The sequence below is a fragment of the Aphelocoma coerulescens genome, chromosome 1 (genome assembly GCF_041296385.1).
Source record: "Aphelocoma coerulescens isolate FSJ_1873_10779 chromosome 1, UR_Acoe_1.0, whole genome shotgun sequence".
NCBI classification, from domain to species: Eukaryota; Metazoa; Chordata; class Aves; order Passeriformes; family Corvidae; genus Aphelocoma; species Aphelocoma coerulescens.
The window spans coordinates 78,143,058-78,168,260 of record NC_091013.1 but is presented as its reverse complement, the minus strand read 5'-3'; the positions used below and the strand labels follow the sequence as shown (position 1 = coordinate 78,168,260).

At 40.1% G+C, this 25,203-nt stretch overlaps 1 protein-coding gene across 11 annotated transcripts in view; it reads right to left on the bottom strand.

Moving 5' to 3' along the window:
• Positions 1–25,203, bottom strand: part of ALKBH8 (alkB homolog 8, tRNA methyltransferase) — a 50,840-nt gene that overhangs the window by 10,154 nt on the left and 15,483 nt on the right. For all 11 annotated transcript variants that reach the window (XM_069014477.1, XM_069014496.1, XM_069014486.1 and 8 more), the window contains 3 exons: positions 7,472–7,578; positions 4,271–4,425; positions 3,198–3,463 (listed from right to left, as the gene is read on the bottom strand). In XM_069014477.1, coding sequence (XP_068870578.1) covers positions 3,198–3,463; positions 4,271–4,425; positions 7,472–7,578 — 528 coding nt within the window. The remainder of the gene's footprint in view (positions 1–3,197; positions 3,464–4,270; positions 4,426–7,471; positions 7,579–25,203) is intronic.

Here is a 25,203-nt window from a genome sequence, read left to right as displayed (position 1 = left end):
GTAAACTACGTTACCAATTACCTCTGAATGACACACAACAGAAATATGAATGTCTGTGTTAAAGCAAATCATTTTGGCTCCTCTATTGCCAATTTTTTTTTTCCTATCATCAGTACTCTCTAGAGTAATTTCTTTATATAAAAAGAAAAATTATCTACCCTATGGCATTTTCAGTTGTTTGCCATTGAATTTCCCACCAATTTATCAGTTCAATTACAAATGTAAACCACAAATTTGAAAGACTTCAATGACTTTTCATTCACACTTTAGCCCTGTGAGGATGCTGAACATTCCTGCAGAGACTTACACATCACCATACCTACCTGAACACTGGAAACAAGGGGACAAAGCTAAAGCACATAGAAATTGATGAGATCATTGCCACATCAATGAAACGCTTGTGGTAATTGGGGGATTGCCTAAGACTGAAACATAGTGTTCCATAAAAATAAAAGCTCTACTTACAGATATGAATATTAAGGTTGAAAGCACCTAAATAAAACCTGTTAAAATAATTCCCCCAAATGAGGTCGGATGGGGAGAGAATGTGGAAAAACAACCCTAAGAACATGTCTCTTTTTTGCATTCATTTTAACAATAAAGAGGTGGGTGAGACAGAAAAAGAAAAAGTAATCTGAAACTCTATTAAATTCAACTTTTCTCCAGCCTTTGTGCTAGCTACATCAGACATGGATTCCACCTCCAGCTGAAACATGCTTAATCTGAATTTGCTTGTCGTGAAATTGCTGCTCTCGCACGGTGTCAGAATAATGCAGCCATTACAGCACTGTCACTTTCGCTGAGCATAGATGGACTCGTGCATTTCATTGTCACATTGGATACTCAAGTAGATAAGGCTGCATGTAATCATCTGGAGAAACTGAAGCAAGTACAACAGCACAGGCCACAGTGGAGATGTTTTCAGACAGTACCTGAAGATTAAAACTGTCAAGAGAGCTACCTTAGCCTTGATCTACCATTAGCACTGCTACCTAAAGCATAAAAGTGCACAATAATCTGTAAAGCATATTGCTTGCCTTCAGGAAATGCTTGCCTCAGGTTTTCAGTACTGCTGAGTCAAAACACCCCAAGCTACAGAGCTGTGCCAACAGTGCTCCATCCAATCCCTACACAACTCCTAATTTTGCAGCACTGCTTTATTGCTTCTTTCCCAACAGGACCTGGGCTAAGAGCTCCAATACATTGTGCACAAAAAAAGGATGCAGAATTGACTAAGTTTATGCCTGGTTTTCATGCCTCCAACTAAAGAGGAGTAAATGAGGGAGAAAACTGAGGCCCTTCATCTAGGGAGCACTCCCTTTATCCCAACAATGCACCTGATATATAAAACATTCTGTAATCCCTCACCCTCAGCTCCATGCCTAAACCACGGTAGATGGAATTAACAGCACTTGAGATACCTTGTCAAAAGTTTAAAAATACCTGTAAACACAATAAACACAGGGTTTCTTTAACCATACTTTGGAGGCTACATAAAAATAAGTCTAGTAGAAAAAAGGAGTCACATCCATCATCCTGAGGCTCTGTGCTGACTTGTAGATGAAACCAATCAAATGCAAAGTCTAGAGTCTATCTCCATCCAAGAACCACTAGTTGTCACCAGTGGAAAATAAAACATCTAGGGAGGCCAACTGAATGAAGCAATTCCCAGATTCTATTTTTCAACTGTTTCAACTGCTTTTTTAACTGTTTCCTCCATTTCACTGTTATTTTTCATGTTTTTTATCTCTCCTGCAGACACATATGAAATGAGGTGAGTCCTAAAGTAATAGAGGAGAGGAGCTGGCTTTCCTTTGACTGCCAGCCAATGTGATCTTTCCTTTCCTTAGCTGGTTAACTGCAGGCTCCAGAAAACAGACTGGTGCTGGCAATTCCTGAACACAGCATCTTGCATTAATTTCACTTTAAAAATCTACCACAGACCTCCACAACTGCAATTTACCAAATCCCTTCTAGGACCAGTTGAGCTTCATGCTACCCTAATAAATGTTTCTCCTCTCTAGTTAGGCTTGTTGATTTTTCTTACAGGAGTCAGGACTGAAAGACTGAAATGTACTGAAATTAATAATTATACTCAGGCTACAGCAGTCAGGCATAAAGATGCCTACTCATTAATTGGATGATGTTGTTCTAGCCCATAAGAACAGTAAGAGAGATAATTTACTAATACAAACAGGGTTGTAAATAACAACTTATCTTTTTTAGCTGAATATAAATAGCAGGACAGCAACTCCTGAGACAGACAAACAACTCCAAGTTTTAATATCAATAATGAATGCTTTGCCCTACATAGAAGTTTTCAAGCCTGACAGATTTCAGAGTGTTTCACAGGACAAACCTGTGAAAGAATCAGACAATCCTGGGAGAGAGCAGATACCACAAGACACACTTCTGAGATTTCTTTTGGGTTAAAACAGCAAGTTTGATTTTTTTTTTTTCCCCAAAAAGGTTTTTTAAATATTTGCAATGAAAGCTATCTCTTGGTTCATATTTGTATATACTTCATCTCTCCCTGACAGGAAGGGAGAGATGTAAAACTGGACTAAGTACAGACTGTGAGACAGCAGAAGAGAGAATATGAGCAAGAATGATGTCAGAATTGTCTAAAAGCGAAGAAAAGGGAGTGAGAGAAGGGCCAGAAATCTGTACCAAAGTTTTCCCTGTGAATTTTATGTTGGTGTATTTACTGGGCCTGTGCACAGAGCCAGAGGTGGAACAGCCAAACATGACATCATTCACAAATGAGACGTGTCACAAGGAACTGAAGAGGACAGGAAAAATAGTGTTGCCCATGGAGATTTCACCCACCCACCAACGAAGTGAAAATCTTGTTGGATGCATTCAAATTGCCCAACCATTTAATAAATTTATTCAACAACAATGACAAAAATGGCTAAACCATCCACTAGAATTTTTCAATCCACTGCACTCATTACTACTTTTCTCAACATATTTTGAATTACAAAGCAAAAGCGGCTTTGAAAAAAAGAAAAAGGCAACACACATAATGAATACATGTGGAAACTTAAGACAATTGGTAATTGATCTGGGATGAGGAAATAGCTTTCTGTTCTCAGCATTCTTCCAATGCCAACCTGAACCTCCAGCATGCTACAAGTGTATGATAGAATAAACACCAGAATCAACAAAAACAAATTACAGTAGCTACTACTTACCATGTACAAATCCTCGTTGATGCTTAGGTACTTCCCATTACCACAGCCAATATCAGCCACTATTGACCCTGTTGGCAGGGACCTGAGAAACTCTACAATTCGGGGCCATGGGCTATGCCTGGTACTGCTGAAGTGTGTGGCAATCTCTTCATACACCTTGTGCACATATTCTTCCTCCAGCTTTGAGGCTTCCATCTCATTCTGGGGAAATGAAGGCTGCACCAGTCTATGCTGTCCCTTCTGGCTGTCACAGACAGATGGGTAAACTAGATACAGCAATGGATACAAAATATTAATTTTTTTAAGCAACTCTTCGTTGATTAAGCATGTTTAGCAAAATTAAAGTGAAATACTAAAATGTAAAAAAATGCTTCATTCCTTCTTTATCTTTTAAAAACTGAAACACAGGTCAAACTGCAGAAGTGTTTGATGACCTGAAAACAAGTAACCTGCCCACATGTACCAGAGGCTGTTTGCAGTGATCATTAATCTGCTATGTTAATGATGTTTATGCTCTCAAAACCGAGATAGTGCCCCCAATGCCAAAGACCACAACATCATCGCAATTCAGCCTCAGAAATTCTGTTCTAAGGGCATAAATGGACTTCAGTTCCATGCAATCATTGAGCCACCTGTCTATTATTATCTCTACTGCCCTAAGGCACTGTACATGGCTCTGTCACTGCAGATACGACTCCTTCTCTAATGTACTGATTTTCTCAAAATTACAGGCCCCCTCAAATAAAAAACAATCAAGGAGGAAAACTTGAAGAATAGTTATTTCTATTTTGTTACATTATTAAGCACTTGAAATGGCAATAAAATGCAAGACTCCAGATTACTCACCTGGCTCTGGAGCAAGCCAAATGCCTTCCTGTATAGAGAAACTCCAGCAATCACATGAATGCAACCAATTCAAGTCATATAGCATGCTATGAACCATCCGGGAACAGCTATGAAGACTACCAAAACTACTCAAAGGAATCAAATGATTTGCTCAAAAACAAAAGAAGCTACCTACCTATTGGTGATAAATAACAATTTTGACTTGAAGATTGCCTCAAGATACTTACTGCAGTTGCAAGGGCTCCTCCTCACTTTCCTGAATGTAAATGATGTCCTTGTTTCCCTTCGATTTAATGTTAAATCTCCAGCATCAGCAGTGATTGTTCCAACTTTTTGCCCAAGCTCTGATGCTTGAATGACATCATATTTTCTGGGTGTGATCCTAAAATAAAGCAAGACAAAAAAAAGGAATAATTCAATTTGCATCAGAAAAAAACCCAACCCGCCTTTGTAAGAAGGTAATTTTTACACTCTGAGAGAAATGTGACTACAACATCCTATTTCACATACTTCTGCCTCTCAGTTTTCCACTTATTCAATTTCAGAGAGAAAAGAGATGACACATAAACTAATGACATGAATTAAAGTGTTGTTTAATTGCATGTAATTACATTTCCCTTCCCTCCCTCCCTCCATTTTCTTCCATAAAGTTTGATTGTTCATTTGTCTAATACTTAATTTTTTAAATATATTTATTTTTGTCCTGGTTTTGGCTGGGATAGAGTTAATTTTCTTCTAAGCATCTGTGCTAACAGTTTTGGATTTAGTATGAGAATAATGTTGGTAACACACTTACGTTTAGTTGTTGCTTAGTAGTACTTACTCTAAGTGAGGACTTTTTGGTTTCCCGTGCTCTGCCAGTGAGGAGGGGCACAAGAAGCTGGGAGGGAGCATAGCCAGGACAGCTGACCTGAACTGGCCAGAGGGATATTCCATACCACAGAGCATCATGCTCCGTGTATAAACTGGGGGGAGTTGGCCGGGAGGCACCGATCGCTGCTGGGGGCAGGCTGGGCATCAGTCAGTGGGTGGTGAACAACTGCATTGAGCATCACTTGCTTCTCCTGGGTTCTGTTCATCTCTCTCGCTCCCTTTCATTACTATTACAAGGACTTCTCAATGCCAAAAAGAAAATGCTGCAGACCCTCTTGCTTGGCACAGGGTGGTTTTACTATTGCAGTGCCAAGAATAGAGTTTAGCCAGGTTACCCAACGAAAAACCCAATACGAAAAACATCACCAATGAACTTCATCAGAAAAGTCAGAATTTTACTTTCACCTATGACTCAAAAAGAGAATACATCTTTTGTCCTCCTTGATGACACTGCATAGCTTATTTCTAAACCCTGTGTTTCTCTTTCAGAGAGAACTGAACAAAAGCACTTTTCCTGTGCACTTTGTTAATGGGGTCAAAACGAAGTCTCTAATTCCTTGGCATTCCAAGTATACACACTGAAAACACGTCCAGAATAATTTCAGAACTGACTCTTTTGCTCTTATGATTTGACTTCTGAGGTATAGATAAAAGGCATCATGAATGTTATTAAATACATTTTGACATTATGTACACAAGTGAATTAGCTACAATGTCTCGCTGGATGATTAATTTTGATTACAATACGACATTCCAGTGGCATGATGGAAAGCTTACTCCAGTTGAGTATCTTGACCCACTACTGCTTATAAAATATACAGAGAAACTATATTTAGGAAAGGTAGACAAGAACCAGCATGGGAATCATTTGTACATGAGTAAAAAGATCTAGGATCTTCATTTTCAATGTCATTTATTCACTGGTTCTCAAAAGATGGTTCTCAAAAACCATCCCGTGAAGGTACAAGGGAGTTAAGTAATCATCTCATTGCAGGTTTTAATAGACAGGTACCCTATTCCAACTTGAATGGCTGCTGGCCAGTACTGCAAGTACCCAGCATGCATCCTTCTACCTCCTGGGAGTGTGGCTGCCCAGGGCCAGCTTAGAAGGAGCAGAGCTGGTAGCCCTGGAGAAAGCTGAGGCCTCAGCAAGGGCGAGCCCTCCTTCCCCTGGGAGCTGTGTTTAAGCGCAGGCTGTCCCACTGGGCCATGCTCCAGTTACAGCCCCAGATGCATCCCCAGCTCTGTCTGTGTACGGCCACTGCCTTGACCCCTGGTTGGTGTTCCAACCTGGCCTCAGCCCAGTCCATGGAGCTGCCTGATGCCTGGGGTTGGGGACTGCCCACTGGCTTTCCTGGCCAGCAATGTCACTGACACGGAAACTGCACTGTGTTCTCAGAGCTGTATGGAACCTTTCCAAAAGACAGCTGACAGTATTTGACAGGACAGCGTAAGACGCTTACAACGCTGGTATCTGTGTTCAGTCCTGTATATCAAACAACAAGGGAGCTCACTGCCCTGGGCTTCTATAATGATGCACAGCAGAAGTACCAAGTGCTTTTTACAACTCTTCAATTTAACGAGGGAATATGCAGGTGGTATAAGAGCTCTATAAAAATTAACAACGTAAAGATTATCAAGGAGTTCATATTCACCCTTCTTCCTAATACATACTAACCAGCAAAATTAAAAGGCAGAAGATTTTCTGCCAGTAAAAGGATCTGGTGTTTAATTTACACAGAATGTAGTTAGTGTCACCAATTGACTGCTGAACCAGTGACTGCTTAGGTCAAACAAAGGAAGAAATGCTTACTATGGGCATTTCTGTCCAATACAGGGTTGCCATACTCACCTGAAGTGCATTACTGTCACACTCAGAGCTCACCAAGGCTTTACGCTCTTTGCTAATTTCAGCACTCCAATTGTAAGTATCTCCCAGTGGTGTACAATTTAAAAAGCATGTACTTAGATTCTACAATAAGCAAAGCCCCTAGACATATTTCAAGAAATCTCTTTCCAGCATCCCAAAACTGCTCAATGCAGTCTTACCAGCAGCTGAAGTATCCCTAAAGCAGCTGGGAATAGCTCAGGAAGACTCCCCTCTATCACCCTGAGGTTCCCAGTGCAGGGAAAGTCACTCTCTTAAACTAGCCCCTCTCTCAAGGCTTTGGCATATGTGATCCAATGGGAAAAGTTGTGAGCTGCAAAGAAAGAGAATGGTGACACTAATTGCACTACAATCAATTCTTTGCCAGCTCCGAGTCATTGAGAACTTTCACACTGCAGATGTAAGTGAGAGCAATTTCCAGCTGAAACTTCACTTGTGACAGCAGCAGGAAACTGCACCTCAGGGACTGGCAATTAGCTCCCTAAATCCCCAAGTTCTTCAATTTAACCTAAGCAGCATCTGAGCAGCAGAGTGAACTTGTATATTAATTATAAAACTTGATTTGACTTTTTTCAGAGTAGTTTTAAATACAGAATATCATTAATAAAGCAAACAAACAACATTATTATTGCTCTATTATCAGCAATGCAGGGACTCTTACACATACCCATGTGTCCACAGGTATCTGGATTCTCCAGTCATCACCAACAAACTGCATCGGGGCAACATAATTGCCACTGTACGGCCATCAGGATGTTTGAAATCCATCACAATCTAAAAAGAAACAAAACCACAAATGAGCATGACTTATAGAGCCTCATACACAAGCCAGGTATTCTCAAGTCCTAGCTTTGTCTGTCTCTCTAATGTGCTCAACTGAATATTTCTGTTAAACAGCTACATATGTCCCAGGGATGCAAAAGTCTCCAGGTCTCCTGTCCTAAAGCTCTCTCCCTTTCAGCACTATGTTCAAATCTCAGTAGTCACAAATGTATGTATATAGAGATAACTAAAATTATATATCAATTTCTTTTCACAATAAAAACCTTGTAAGAACAGTAGCACTGTTCAACCTCTGTGTGTATCTGGCAGAAAGGACTGCCATCCCTCAACTAAAGGCAGCTGCATAAGAGAAAGAGCAGGCTCATTTGCTGTATCTCAAGCATCTGAAAGTTATGTACCTGGACTAAGGCCGTCAGGTACTGTCTTTTTGTGATATCTATGCAGAGAGACAAGTTTCTCCACAGGGTTATTCATCCTAGTGTAAAATGTACAGCTAAGTGATGTGGAATGACCCTATGCCCTCTGGAAATGCCTATCCATTTACAGCAGAGGAGCGGAGACAATTAACTCAGTAGATACATAACATTCAGATAAGCAGTATTAGGTGAGAGAAATAATTTCCAACCTGCCCACATTCTTGGAGGTTTGAAGCACAACAAGCACATCCCCAGATCCTGACTAACATGCCAACTACCAGACCATCCTTTTATTATCTGCCATCTGGCTTCCAGCCATGGCAATATACTGAGGTAACGCTTTCCGCTTTATTCCAATTTCACAGCCCAGATGGCAGTGGTACATTTTGCTTCTGCTTGGGCTAGGAATGTTACCCTTTTACATTTCCCAAATGAGAGAAACTCTTGCTGTGGAAAATAAGGAGCAGGTCATTTAAGCAAGCCAAATGAGTTACAGAAGACCTACTGAAAAAGAAAAGTGGTCAAAAACTATTCAAGTCAGCAGTTCCTGGTACACTGGAGAATTAGCACCATGAAAATGCAGCCATCTGATTTGTAACCTACTAAGTAGGCAATTTAAAAGCAGACTTACTCCAGTATGCCAGATTGAAACAAATTAGGCAGTTCTATTTCTGCGTACAGATGTGTTTAACAAAGAGAAAACAGTGGCGCAACAATCAGTCATTCAGCACAAAAACTCAGCAAGACAGAGACTGAATAAGCAAGACTCTTAAAACACTACAAATTGCCACTAACAACAATTACTATTTAATGTTGTGCACACTGAAGCAAAGCACAAGGGACTTTACATTTTTAGGAAAAAAATTATTTACACTGTACTACCACTCACATAGAGTGACAGCTTCTTCTTCTGTTGGGCTATCTAAATTTAAGGCAAGAAGTGACAAGGGTGACAAACAGTGGGGTTGAAAGGGGTAGAGAGATATCAGGGAAGAGGAATAAAGCATAACTATAAGCTCTGACTAGTGATCATGAAACATTTCAATAGCTACACAAATAGACAAATGGCAGCCACTTGCTACTGTACTCCTTCCCTTGCACTTCGCAATTTCTTCTAGGAAACCTCAAAGAAGCATGGGGTGAAGAAGGAGAAAATAACAGTGGCTTTACAGATCTGATGGGGATGCTGTCCTGTAAAGCACAAGTAGCAGCAAATCTCTTTAAAAAGATGCAGCTATCTGGCAAGGCAAATAAACCAGAAGATAACTAATCAGGACCAGCAAGTAAGGAAAAAAAAAGCATGAAAAGAAAAGAAATGGGGAGTGAAGTGGTAGGATGAAATGGGTGAGATGATGCCTCAGTCTGTCTTTTGCCTCTCTGGCTCAGTGCTGCTGGGGACAAGTGTGAGGGAACAAGATAGAGACTGGGTTCTTCAGCAGTATGGCAGAATAAACTGAACATATGAGTGCCCACGTTGCTTCCAGGAAGGAATCCCATTACCCCACTGGTCCTCTTTCTGAGTCAGGAGTAACTACAAACATCTGTTCTTGCAGATGTTATTAAAGAACTGCACTTTATCCATGAATCAATGAGAAAGACCTCTACTGGGTCCCCTGCATTTCCAATTCACATCTCCCTCCAGGGCCCAAAAGAAGACCTTGCTCCCTTTCACTCCCACATGCCAGGCTGGCGACTCCATATGAAGTAGTGGGAAACAACAGTACCCCCAGCTCCCTGCCTTCTCTGCTGTTTTACTTCATGCATCTCAAATTCCTTTTCCCCCACCATCTGTGTGGCCCCAGAGTCTCTTCACAGCAGATGCTCCTCAAACCCTGTCCTGTAAACAACTGTGCATCCAAAACAACAAAGGTTCAGAGTGCTCTATAACAGGTTACACACTGGGAATGAGAGGCCACAAAACTATCCCTGGCAGCTGGATTTTCAGACAGCAGTTGCAGGAAAATAGAGAAGAGAAGAGCATGTTCTCCTGGCTGAATTTCAACTACACTAAACCAACAAGAAATACATGAAACAAAATTTCTGATGGTGCAGAATTTGAGGCTGAAAAGCAAGAATTTATCTTGGTAACATCTAGTCCCAGAACAGAATCCCAGTTGTGTTCCTGCTCCCTACTTTTCTGGGAAAACTTCTGTACTATAATTTCATTTTGTGTGGCTGCTCCCCATCTAACTAAATTTCATCCTTTTGAGAAGCTGGGATGATTTGGGAAGGAAAATATAAATAAAGGATGAATTTACTTGCAAATGGACAATGACATCAAGTAATTAGCAATAATTAAAAGAGTCAAAAATCTAAATCCAAAACCAGCTTTTGCTCATGAAGCAGACTGAGGTCCTCAGCTAGAATATATTAAAGTTTTGCACTGATCTATTAGCAATAAATATGACATTGCAATTGAGACAGAATAAAATTTAAGGAACATCTGAAGATAATTAGTGTAATTCGTATGCTTCATTCCTTTACCTAGATTAACTGCACCTGAACGCTTAAAAAACCAAGGAGTACTTCTATTCTTTGTTTACAGCACAGTAAAGAATATTTAACCCAGAAGGATTTTTGAAGAACTCTGTTCTTATCTCTGGCAAGCCTGTTACTGACTGAAGTAGATAACATTCCCACACTCCTCTATGTGTCTTTATCCTGGCACAGCATTCTCAATTCTAACTGTCAAACACACATGCACACAGAAGATTAACGCATTTGGTCCTCTTTTTAATTTACTAACAAATTACAATCAATAAAGCAACTTTGCCACTGCTGAATCAATCTGCTTCACGACAGCTTTGCTCCACAGGAGCCATTTCCAATTACTATTTTTGTTTTCACCTATTTTCTTTTTTCTCTTAGATGGCAGAGTCAATAAAGATCAAATTTCCAGCTAGCTCATGGTGCATCATCCAAGGATTACAATCAAAAAATAAAAACAGTGGATGCTATACAAGTTTTACCATTTTTCCTTCTACAATGAAAAAAGTGTGTCTCTAAATATAGCAAAAAAACCTTAAAAGAAACAGTTAATATCTACTTGTGTTTTTAAATAACTTGGCATGATGCCAAGTTATTTAAGAGAGCGTGCTCATGAGAATGGAGCACATGAAGCAGTAAACAGCTTTCAACGATGGCTAAACATCAAAGCAAAGAGACACCCACATCACAAACATTGTTCCTGTGGCATAATATATGGCAAGGTGCAAAAACCAGAAAATAATCCAACATAAGAAGGGAATAAAGTATCTTTTTCTTCACACCTCAGCATGCAGAAGTCTGCACCACCTTTCAGTGCAGTGGTACTATACTTCACAAAAGAGTAGGAGGATGAAAGTGAGTGACTGGTCTATAAAATAAGTAAAGATTCAAAAGCAAAATAGAAATAATGCAACAGAGCTATAAGGACAATGTTAATAAAAATTTCACAGCTACAGTGAGGAATGACAATTATTTTTCTAAGCTTTGTCTCTGATGCAATTCGTATTTGATGTTAATAGATTACCGTAGACGAAACACACTCTAAAGCTAAAAAAAGTACAATGTGGAATGCTTCTCAAGACTCTGACATTATTTACTGAATTTTCAGAGAGCAAAGACAGCCAGCCTACATAACAGTTTCCCACATGTAAAACAGATGAAAAAGAATGTCTACTTCAAAGACAGCTGAGAGGTTTAAAGCCCACACACGGAGCTTGAACACCACAGTGGGGCTCTGTGCAGAGACAAGAGCCTGCTGGCTCACGCAGGACCAAGGCAATCAATTGGTAACACACAGCACCTTGCACTGCAAAAACCATACTAAATTCCAAAATTTGGGACTCAGAAAAAGCTGAAATTTTAAAGGAAAGCAATTAGGACTATCTTTCCAGAATAATCCACATCATAGCAAATTTACCTTACGTAATATATGCAGATATTTACATCCTATATCATGTTCTCTGGCCATACTTCAGAAAACAAGTGCAGCAATAGTGACGATGAACTATTTCAGCACTGCCTTTCTCAAAAATCTCTCAACACATGTGCAGGCCTCCCCCGTATCAGATTTATACCAAAGTAGACCATCTCTTGCTAAGCCTATTTATCCACTTAGGCACTATGGCAATGTTACTCAGATGCTTAGTATACTTACTAGGCTTTCTTTCTTCAAAAATTTTACTCAATTTTCCATCCATCTTCCTGAATTCTCTGTGTCATTTTAAGTATCTATGCATTTCTTCCTTTTAATCAAAGTCTAGCACATGAGTGTTTAAAAAATATTTCAATATATGGACAGCACTTCGTTCTTTTGTATCTGAGGTCTCACCTTGTTATGATTTGCTTGATAAGTGGAGTTGAGTGCATCCACTGAACAGCACACCAGTATCTCTCCTAGTTACTCTGTATGCCGTTGACTCCATGATACAAATTCCCTTACTGTTTGGCCTCTGTTTAAAAGTTCAAGTAGTGCACAAGAAGAGAAAAACTATTGTAATTTTCAAGCTAACCACAGTTGGATGGAGGAGCTTCAAATCTTCTGGAGGCCTTGTCACAGCTAGCTAGAACATACACCACTCTCCTTTTGTACACAGGGATTCATTTTTGGAGGTTCACAAGCTCCAAGTTATTAGAAATTACCAGTCACCTCACTAGCTGGATGCCAGCTCCTTGTGATGCCCAGTGAGGTGGCTGCTCTGCCCAGCCTTGGCAGAGGATGGGATCCTGGTGGTACTTCTGGTACTGTCCCACCAACTTCTGACTGCTGCTCTTCCCACTCCAAGATCCCTCACAGCTGCTACAAATTTTTGTGCTTCACTCCTATGTCTTCTCAAGCTGACTCCATGTTTCAAAAGCCATTAAGTATGGCAGTTCCTACTGTCTCTAAAATACCTAGTTTCTTTTGTATGTCAGGACATTACCTGTGGTCTTTGCACCTTCCCAGATCATTACCTGTGTTAAAACTCAATGCTGAATATTAAGAGTCATATGTAAAAGGCTTTCAATCCCTACAGTAAAAGACAATAGTTACATTACTACTGGTTCTCTCTGTCTCGCCCAACAGGTATGGATCGCTGCTTTCTGGAAAGTGCTATCTAAACCAAGTATAAAACCTTGATGTCCTTTTGTGAATCCAGAGACAAAGAGTCTTTCTCAACAAGAACCAATTTATTTATTTATTCTCACTAGCATTTCATCTTCATCCTTTAATAAATTGCCTCCCTAGCTCCTAGCTTAAATTCTTTTAGTACACAGAAAGCAAGAAGCTAATGCTGTTAGTCTTTATTTAATTTATTTTACTGACTTAGCCTCTGCAGTACTTTCCATTCTTTCAGTCATACATCTGCCTTTACATCCATGGGTGCTACTACACTGACATACAGGGAATTGCATCCAACTATACCAGGGCAGAATGTGCCAGAAATGCACCAAATCATTCATCTTCCTTTCCAAAGGAAAGGAAATTTCTAAAGTTTTGCATCAGTTGCTTTGTAATGGAGTACATTTCAATGGAAGAGCACAATCATCCTGACCCTGATGGGCTCCAGAGAGCTCAGTCTCTTAAGATGTAACACCCAGACATCGTAAGAAAGCAGTTCTGTGTCCTCGATTACATCTACTCAGACTTGCACTTAATGTATTACTCTATGTCCTGAAAGCAAATAATCTTATTTACATGTTTAATACTGTACCAAATGTCTACCAAGAAACCACTGAACAAGTCCTGACAACACAGACACAGCTGTTCTGTAACAAGCACGAATTTATGTTCTATTATGATATTTGGAGGAGCCTGGTAGCACACGGTCTATGTGGTGCTGTGGCGTATCTGTAATTCTTCAACACATTTAGAAAAGGTCTCAAGAGATTCTCAATATCTAAGTAGAAAGGGGAACACTTCAGTATTCAAAAAGCACATTGCACCTTTCTAAAGCATTGATTGTTTACAAATATCTGTGGAAATACACACAATTCTCACGCTACTGAGGTTGCATATACACATAAGCAGGACTCCCTTCAACTGTAATTTTACGTCCATTCCACGTTACCTGTACATTTATCATTTTGTCATCAACCATTATAGCCTTTAATTGCAAGTTTTCTACAACAGAAGCAGTGTGATGAATTGTAAAGCCTCCATTCAGTATAAAGAATAATTGATACAGCAAAAACCAGTTTTTGGCTGAGTAATATTGCCAAACATGGAATAAAACAGGGAAGTGTAATTTGCAGGAAACAGGACCCGAAATATTTACATTCAAAGTGTAGACTCATACCAAGTATTAGTGTGGCACAGACCCACCAGCTGTTGTAAAACAGCCCAACTCCTTGCAGGTTCAGTGTATTTCAAGGCATGGGTAAAACATGCTGCGAGTTCATTACCCTGCATTGTGGAAAACCATCTTCCCTCACTCTCTACAAACATTGGGATTGCTCATCAAACCTTCTTCTCCTCTGCAAGTCTCAGCTTTCTGCTTGCAGTGCTGTAGTACAGGAATTCAGACTAACGTAAAGTCTGGGGTGGAAACAGGCAAATCAGTTCAAGATAAGGACCTACATCTGGCCTTAGATTTTGAAACAACCCATTAGGGAACTGAAACCTATGAAATGAAACAATAGATGTCTAACTCAGCATGAGCTGAATTACCCATAGGCTGGACTGACTCAACCCCCACTGATTACAGAGGAGCTCAGGCATGCAGTGCCCACCTACACATGCAGTGCACACCTACTCGTAAACTCTAAAATTCCAGTGCTTTAATCCCAGACTGAATACCAATGACAACAAGTTATTAAATAAGGCATCCAAGTATGGATTCAGCAGATGCTTCAACTCTGTTTAAAGGAGTTCTGCCTTAATTAAAACCTCTTCCTGCACTACTATCATCACTAAAATCTTGGCCCCTACATTCTGAGACAGTAGTATGAAAACAGTGTGGTGCTGAATACCTGTAATTCAAAGGGATGAAATGATGAATTTATTCACTCAGAGTTTGAAACAAAGGTCAGCTAGTCTTTCTCATACCTGCATCTAACAGCTGTCTCAGAGATCATTACAATAAAAGAGAACTTCCAGGATACAAGACATGCAAACTGTGCCTTCCCAAACTAATTTTTGCATCATATCTCATAAGGGCTGACAAGACATGGTTTTTAATCTATTGCTATAGAAACTACCATATGGCCTATTTCTTAATCCTCTACATCTTCACTGTAAAAGGGAAATCTACTGAGGAACAAAGATCTGGGGATGAATTTACAGACCTTAAATACAATAAGAAACATCATTCCTTAGCAGTCAAAAGCATATAACCCTCAAAAAAAAAACCAATCAACCAAAAAAAACCCAAACAAAATAACCCACCCACAAATAAAAAACCAAAAAAAACCCACCAAAACCAAATCAACAACAACAACAACAAAAAACCAACCAACCAAAAACAAAAACAAAGATAAAACCAACCCACAAAAAAAACCCCTCAAATAAAACCCAAAGAACTAATGAAAGCCATCTTCTTAGTTAATGATGTCTCCTGTGGCCATAAAGTATAATTCAAAATGCTGCATGACACAAAGACACTTCTTTAAAATCATTTGCAGAAAACTGTTTTATCAATTACTCAATCGCTATGTTTCACCCCACAGAAGTCCCACACATCTGACATATAAATACTATTTTAAAGCAGGGGAAACAACCATAAAGGAAAAACACATTCTGAAATCTGGATAGGCAGTATTCTAACACTGCTGATTTTCATCATAAATAATGTCATCTCTTTCTTTTGTCATTCCCTCCATCTGCTTCGTGAGCACAGTGACTGTCTTCTCATAATGCAGCCAAAAGTTACACAAAAGAGCTCTAACCAGGGCCTCAACATCTGGCCCTGAATTTACAACAGGCTGCGCGAACGAACGCGCACTGCAGAGATGCGGGCAGTAACACCAAGGGCAGGAGGAACAAGAACACCTCACAAGGAACTGTGAGGTGTCCAGCTTTCACTGTTTTCTGCTGCACCATCAACTTTGGCTTCCTCCAACCATTCCTCTGCTGCCTCAGCAAACAGACCAGTTTTCCCTGCATTGCCTCTGGGCAGCACCAACAGGCTGCCTGCCTACTTGCTTCTCTGCTACAGGCAAGACTCTCCCACTGACAGAATCGTTCTGTCAAGTGTATCAGCATCACAGGTCTGACAGCTCCAGCACACTTTAACTGCTCAAAATTGCCAGTTCCTCAGCAAAAATTCAACTCTTCTGCAACAAGAGCTCTGCGGAGAAACTCCTCCCAAAATATAGCTGGTAAGAAAAACAGAAACAGAACATTACAGCATGCAAAATACTCAGATTTGTAAAGATAGTATAAATGCAGACAGACTTCAAACCCCATTTCCTACACTTACTGGTATTACAAAGTCCTGTCCAAGGCAAAGAGAGACAATACACCACAGCAGGAGCTTAACAAGCTAAGCTTGTTTCTTTGCTTATAGGCTACTTGTGATTGTTATTATTGACTAACTACGTGGCATTTCTACATGAAATTTGCCACAGTCTTAAAATAGGCTCCTATGACAATAGAGATGACATCACTGGCTAATGAAATTAGATTTCCTTATTCCAAAAGGAATTGAATTCCAAAACTGAAGTACAGCTGAAATACAACAGCTAAAGATAACAAATCTTTAATGCTCCAGTTCAGCCTGTTTGCTGTTAATTGGTAGCAGACACCAGGATTCCACGTCACGCAGCAAGTACTGACCTTCTAAAAATAACATGGGGAATTGAAATACCTTCCAGTGATGAACCTCTTGACAAAATAAAAAATGCTTTAAAAAATTAAGAAATTAGTAACTACTAAAAAAAACCACAGAGGTTTCTATTAAAAAATGGAACTACATTTCAAGAATGACAACTCAAAATCTGACTCAAAAACCATTTTAGCTGTAAAAATACCAACTGAAATGCAAATTCAAATAGTCTGTTAGTTTTCATAGAATCTTAGAATGGTTTGGAAGTTACCTTCGAGAGCACCTAGTTCTAAACCCCCTGCCATGGGCAGGGACATGTTCCACTACACCAGCTCAAAGAAGCATCCAGCATGACCTTGAACACTTACAGGGATGGGGCATTCACAACTTCCAGAGTCTCACCACCCTCATGGAAAAGAATTTCTTCCTAATACCTAATCTATATGCCCCCTCTTTCAGTATCAAACCATTACTCCACATTTTGTCACTACACTCCCTGATAAGGATTACCTGTCCAACTTTTCTGTAGGCCCTTTTTAAGTACTGGAAAACTCCTCAGAATCCTCTCTTTAGGTTAAACAATCCCAAGTTTCTCACCCTGTCTTCACAGCAGAAGCTCCAGGTCTCTTACCAATTTCATGATCCTCCTCTAGCCTCTCTCCAAAAGGTCCTTGTCCTGCTTATGACAGCAGCCCCAGAGCTGGATGCAGCACTCCAGGAGGGGTCTCATGAGAGCAGAGTAGAGGGGAAGGATCCCCTCCCTCAACCTGTTGACCACACTGCCTTTGGTCTCCTGTTTGATGCTTCTTTTCTTTCATTACAATATTTTTTTCACTGGAGTTAATAGAAATTTCATATTTAAACAGTTAATTCATCTCCACCATGGAAGAATGGCTCATGCATCATAGTGAAGGATAATATGGGAGGCATGAAATGCAAAAGAGAAAAAAAAAGGTTTTCATTTAAAACTAGCAGTACTGTACATCATAATGCAATACTTTCCCAAGATTTTTATCTATCTACATTTTTCCTACCTGTCCTGGGTTGCAGTGTATTCTACTACCATCCTCATGAGCTGTGGAAATCAGGTGGGGCAGTGTTTCCTTGCCTCCTCCCCCCAGACTATCTTGCTGTTAATGGCCCATCATTGTCCTGCTGCATGACTCAGAGATAACTCCCTCCAGACTATCTTCTGTTAATGAGCCTAATCAACACTTGGCCTCATGACTCATTACCCCATTGTGAGATGCTCCCCCCAGAGGGAGGAACCAAGCATCCCATCGTGGATATAATCTGAGATTCTGAACACCAGAGACAACCTTTCCACTGGATCCTCAGAGGACAGGAGCTACACAGCCACTACTGGACCTTCTGAGGAAGAGCAGACCCTTTCTACAGGATCACCACTTCAGGAGGACTGCAGCCACCATTCTACCAGACTGCAACCACCACCCTGCCAAACAGGGACTCAGGTTGTATTTTGACTCTGTCAGTTTGAACCAGTGGTTTTTTTTGGTTTTTTTTTTCCCCCTTTTCTTTCAATTTCCCTATTAAATTGTTATTCTGACTTGGTGCCTACCACTAGTTTGTTTTCAATTTCCCTATTAAATTGTTATTCTGACTTGGTGCCTACCACTAGTTTGTTTTCAAACTAGTACACTACCACATGAAAACCAATTAGAAAAATGTAGCAATAGCTATGGAATAGCAAGACACTTTTTAGAGAGTACATTTGCTTCCACTGAAAAATTCAGTATCTGTATTTGTGTATCACAGTAGCGCCTTAACAGCCAGACATCTGAGAATTGAAAATGAAATGATGCTGCCTCAGCATACAAAATAAGCACACTACAGAAACAGCAAATAGCCTGGTGACAACAGGTTCTGTTAAAACAAAATCAAGTTGGTAAAGGAATTACGCAGAAGTTTTCCTTCATTATTTAGCAGTTATGACCCCAGTAAGAAAATTGCAAGCCCTACTGCAGACCGCAAACATTTTAGAAAGCATTTCACTCACAGTAGGAATTTTCTCACAATCACACAGAAATAACTGGAACCATATGACATTTTTATAGCATCTCTATATATTTTTCTATGTGATATTGAATGACTTCATTTTCAAATTCCTCCTAATTGCCGTTTCTTTTATCTTTCTTTCCACATTTGCTTTGGATGCACTGCCCAGAGGAGTTCAGGAGACAAAGAGAACATTCTTCCCACAACCCTTTCTCAACACTGAAAGACTCAAACAAAACACAGGATGCTAAAAAGAAGAACCAGCTGGCTGTGAAGAAAGCAAAGTGGTATGAACCAGGAGGGGCCGCAGCTCTGCTTTCCCCTTCAGTAGCCAAAATAAGGGACCATGAACAGGAAACAAAACCACTACAGACAATGGAGTAAGGCAGCTTCTCAGTCTAGCAGACCCAGAAGAAATAGCTCAGCAAGTCACAGCACATTCTGCAGATCAGAGATCCCCCAGCAATAAAACTACAGGGCGCTTTCCTTCCTCAGCACTGATGTAGTTGCTACTACGCTTTGCATAGTGGGGAACAGCTTGATGGAAAGAGATGGGAGATGGTAAGTTTCTTCCTTCTGTGGAGAGGAAGGCAGGCTGGTATAAATCTAACAGAAGGGAGACAGGAGACCAATCTTTGCAGAGCTACTTGCCTGGTATTGGCCCCCTGGTGGTAAATGCCAAATCTCAGAGAGAGAGGCGGCTGGAAACTATGTCTCACCAATATGAAAGGGGAGCAAAAAAGCATATTTTTACATACAAAACTTTGAAATATGGCTCTATCATAGCTTAGCTTTGATTTTTGTTCTTCCCAAGGAGCCTAGGAGAGATCAGAGAAAGCAAGATCTCCACACTGCTGTCTTGTTTCTTCACAAATTACTGCCTTACAGCTTCGAGAGAAATAATGCTATCAAATAATTTTTCTGGGGGCAATTTTGACCAAATGCTCTTCTTGTACCATCTCAATGCAAATTGAAATTGGTTAGCAGATTCCTGGACAGCACTTGGAAACAAATGCTTGTCTGCATTAACTGCACACAGTGGGTGCCTTGCTCTTGTTACCTTTGGCTGGAACAGGAGTGAGCCTATCAAAAATCTCAACAACCAAGGAGTCTTTTTTTTAAACGCAGATTCCGTTTGAACAGTTTACATCACAGTTGGGCTTTCAGGATCTTTCCAAAGGTTAAAACAACTCATCAGGTAGAAACTGATACATGTTGGTATGTATGAAGAGAATCCTGTATGAAAATGGGGAAGAGACATCCAGCACAGAAATAAAAATTAGAACAGAATGTTTCACCTTTCCCAAAAGAGGCAGTAAGACTGTTGTAAGCATTCCCACAAAGGGGCTGCAGGCTTTGTTGCTTATCTCAGAGGACATATTTCAGTGTTCAATTACATTAACAGGAAGTTCTCCCTTTTTTGGTGGTTCTTATATCTCATCCAAGCTCAGTGACAGTCCATCATGGTATGACACGGATAGAAAGAAACACACAGGACACAGCTATAAAAAGCAAATGCAAACAGGAGAGACAGACTTATGAAGCCTGATAAATTTAATTTACAGTGCTCAGGATACCTTTCACATGGAGCAGCTCTTCATTAGTTTTCAAAAATGAAATACCACTTTAAATGGAACAAACCAACTAAACTTGGTATACAAGTATAAATAAAGTCCATTTGGATTTCCAGCTAAAAACACTGCAAGTCACTATTCTTCAAGAACCAATAAAATCCATGTCTGTAAGACATGTTTCTTGAGTTGCACCTGTCTTACAGATTGGAAAAGCACACTATTGAGCTTTAGGAATACTACCTAATCTGAACAAACTTCCAAACTCAGCATTAGGTTGTAGTGATTAAAATTAGTGTCTTCCATTTGGGTTCAGAGACAATTTGATTCTGCCAACACAATCTCTTTTTAAATAGTGATGATTCTTACCACTATTTCACCTACTACCAACATCCTACCAGCACAAACAGAGAAAAAAACTTTGGTATAGCCACTACCATAGTAATTCCTTAAATAGGTAAGATGCTTTCTAACAAAAAAAATAAAGCAATACAGATGTAAAAAGCAAATTAAACTGAATTAGCAACTAACCAAGATAAGCAGAATAAGAGCTGGACCACACAACAATATGCAGTACCTGCCTCTCTTGTTAAAGCTCATGCAAGACACAGAACAGCTACTGTCTAAGGCTGGGTATAGTCTAGACTTTCTATAGGCTTCTCATAAAATCTCTCTGCTATTACAGAAACAGCTGGTGCTATACCAGCTACAGGTTTCTGTTTGTTAACCAAGACAGACTGGAAATCAATCAACAGGTAAGAAACAAAAGTGCCAGAAAAAGGGTTGATTATCAAACTGAGAGATGAGCAGAAGCAGCATACCTCATTGTATCAGTGCTAGAATGACCAACTCAAAGGTTGTTCAAAAGGTCTCATAAAGCTTTTCTTTGTAACATTGCTCTTCTTTTAAGGCTTAAGAGAGTCACAGGTTTTCTTTACAGATCAAAGCAGTTAAGATCCACAGGCTAAGAGATGATCAGTGTGGTCAGATTAACAGAAGTTAGGCAGAGGTCAAGGATCATCCATACATGGCCCCCCTCTTTAACCCTGAGCCACAAGTCTGGCTGACATCCCTAAAGCTTTCCTTCCTCAGACATTAGGTCAGGGCCTAGACAGAGCATCAAAGCAGTTCTCAGTGTTGTACCAGCCTTTTGCCAGCCCAAGGCATATGGATAGAAAGCAGAGTAAGTCAAGGAAAAGCAGAGCTAAAGAGAAGAAAACAACAAGCCTGGGGCTGGATCTTAGGAAAATGGGACACAGCAACATAAATCAGAGTATTGTGCCAACACAATACCCCCTCTGAGCAAACTATGACTGTGCTTTGCTCTCTGACATGACACAGTGGGTGTCCCACAGCAGTCTTGGACACAGCAGGGCAGAGCTGACAAGGAGGGACTGCAGGGTGTTGGCAGCTGTTGACTGGGAGTAAGATCTGCAGCCGGGAAGGGAAAATTCTTCTCTGGGTTGGATATGTTTGTAGCACTACTTAGCTCATCATAGAAATGCTACCTCTGTATTTCTAAAGTTTTAATAAATCCAGCATTACATGGCAGCATATAAAATGGCAAATTAGGAAAAGTGGAAAAACAGAAACATCACTATTGATCAAGCTCCTGCCACAAACCTGCAAAGAGAAATTCGACACAGGCTTTAAAATTAGGATTCTTTTGAGACAGCTGCAAACTTGGCCAGGCTTCTAAGATGAAATAGATGTAAAACTGCGTATCTTTAGAGACACCAAATGGAGGCACTGAAAATAACACCTAACTGAAACAAAACCAAAATTCTCAACAGAAAGGACTGTTTTGCAGTACTTTGTTCAAATTCATGGACATAGAACATGATTTGCCATTAAATTTAATAAAATGTCGCTCACTTAAATTTACCACATTGCCTTGGCTTTCCTACTATGACAATTTCCAAATAAAGTGCATTCAATACAACAGCACTGACACTGATATTCATTAATATTTTCACTCTATCGGCTTCTATAAAGAAAGGGTGAATGTGGTGATTTATAAAATGCAATTACAAGCCCACAGGACAATCTAGAAGTCTCAATTTTATTCTGCAGTTTCCCAGGAGATGCCAAAGAAATGGGTTACAAACGGGAATGATTAGCCTGAGACCCCCCACTTTTCCTGAAGTACTATGGGACAAGACAAATCACCTCTCACTGCTTTGCTCTCAAACTATTCAATAGCTTTTATAAGATAGGCAGAAGTGCAAAGCAATAATGAGATTTATCTCCTTCAAAACAAGTTTAATCTGTCTTGTAAAATCCACAAAACATAATGGATTGCACCAACCAGGGCAACCACTTGGCCACTCTGTGCCTCTTGATAAAGCTGTTTCATGTGACTGAAAGAGGATATCACACCTACATTTCCACCTCATTTCACACAAGAACTTGGATTGCTGTCGATTTTCTGATGCAAGACAAGTGCAGTGTTGTGAAGAATCATGCCTTTATTTTGTTCACAAGATTGTTTATATTTAAAATGAACATACATGCCAGTAACTAATCATTTTTCAATATAAATCAGGTTTGCAGAAACAAATTAAACTTACAGTGATTCCTCTAACAAAATAGTACAGAGTGCTTTCTTACTGGATAAACTCATTCTCCACTGAGGAAAAGACTGATCCTCAGTAATGTGAGTTAGGTTGCAAGGTACCACTGAAGATGACAGTGGCATAAAGCGCAGTTGGAGAATTGTCACTAGTGGGGGCCCTTGGGATTGATGCCAGGGCTAGCACTGTTTAACAACTTCATTAATGACCTGGATGATGAGGCAAAGACTCATTCAGCACATTTTCAGGTGAAATAAAACTAGGAGGAGTGGCTGATACCAGATGGTTGTGCAGCCATTCAGAAGGATCTGGACAGGCTGGACAACTGCTGCCAACAGGAACCCCATTAAGTTCTACAAACAGAAGTGCAAAGTCCTGCACCTGGTCAGGAACAATCCCATGTATCTCTACACACTGGCAGCTGATGAGCTAGGAAGCAGCTTTGCCAAAAACGACCTTGAGGTCCTGATGACAAGAAGTTGAACATGAGCCACCAATGTACTCTTGCAGGAAAAAAAAGCCAACAGGTTACATTAGCAAGAGCACTGTCAGCTGTTAAAGGGAGGTGATCCTTCCTCACTAATCAGCCCTGGTGAGGATGCATCTCTTGTACTCTGTCCAGTACTGGAACTGGACTGGACTTATTGGAGCAAGTCCAGGACAGGGCCAGGAAGATTATAAAGGAATATCTTTACATAAGGGGATGCTGAGAGAGTTGGGACTAATCAGCCTGGAGAAGGGATGGCTCAAGGTCAGGTAAGGTGGCTCTTATTAAAGTGTATCAATAACTGATGGGAAGGCATGAAGAAGAAGGAGCCAGATTCTTCCTAAGTGTCCATCAACAGGACAAGAAACAATGGGCACAATTTAAACCCCATGCCATTCCCTCAAAACACAAATAAAGTTTGGATTTTTACTGTGATACAGGTCAAATACTGCAACAGGTTGCCTACAGAGGTTCTGGAGTTTCCATCTGCAGAAATATTCAAAACAAAACTGGACACAGTCTTGGACAACCTACTTTTGCTGACTCTGCTTAAGCAGGAGCTTGGGCTACATGACCTTAAGAGATCCTCTCCAACTTAAACAGTTCTGTGGGCCTGTGAACACGACATAAAGAGTTTGAGAATCTGTGGTGATAACTAAGTCACCACGCTAGGAGGGTGTTTGTGTTTAGTCCTCTGTTCTGCCAGAATTCTTTTTCATAAGCCAAAGCATTTGTTTCAGTTATTAATTATCACAATCTGCCTAATTCAGATCCTGGAGGGACAAGCATATAAGCAATTGAAAGAAATGCTCTTTCCATTCCTCAGCATAATGAGGCATTCTGCTTCCTTCTTTTCCTCTGAAGTGTCTGGTTAGCCAATTTCCAAAATAGAATACAGAATCAGCTGGGTTGCAAGGTTATTTCTTTATGGCACTTTTTACTGTTGAGGAGAACAAAAAGGGACAAGACATATGGCTTTATGCATGTTTTCTACCACCTTGCAGCCTAATGTATTCAGGTAGGAAAAAAAGTCATCCTACAGAGAGAAAAATGAAGAGAAGAAGAGAAAGATACCAAAGGCTGATGCTGTATAAGTCCAATTATTTATTAACAGAGTGTGTAAATTTTGCCTGTGGCAAGATTTAATGGGAATAGAGAAGGGGGCTTCACTCCTAAAATAGCTAACTCACGTATTACTGCAACTGATATTTTCATTTTAAAATCAGATGAAGAGCTAAGTGCACAAAACTACAAAGAAATCATAAAAAATTGTAGAAGTACTAGAAAGAAAAGCCATAAACAATGCAGCATTTCATGGGCTACTGGCTTGTTTTACTACATCTGTGCTTTGACTGCCTGCACCTGAAAAGTGTATTTATGGCCCATTAGGAAAAGGCACTAAAATTTGTGAGATACCTAACAGGCTGTAATCCAATGCCTATGCCCGAAATGGCCCAAGTCTAGCTGTCTCCCCGGTTGAAATGTACACATTCCAACCTTTTACAGCTTCAAAATGCTCCAGGCAGTCCACTTCCCAAAGAGGTTTTTATTTTTCACGTGATTAAAATTCACTGTGCCTTTGGCCACCTCTGAGACCATCACACAGGTATGCTGTAATACAATAACCTAGAAATGCCCTGCTTATGGTGTTACATCAAAGAAGTAACACAGCATCTGTGCCAGAGTCCGCCTTTTCATTGAAACGGAAAGGATAAGAAAGCGCAGGGCTGCAGGACTGAGGCAGAAGATGTAAAATTAAAGCATGAAATAAAGATGAAGGAAGGTCAATGGAAAACTGGATGCCAAGATTTAAAAATCATTGAT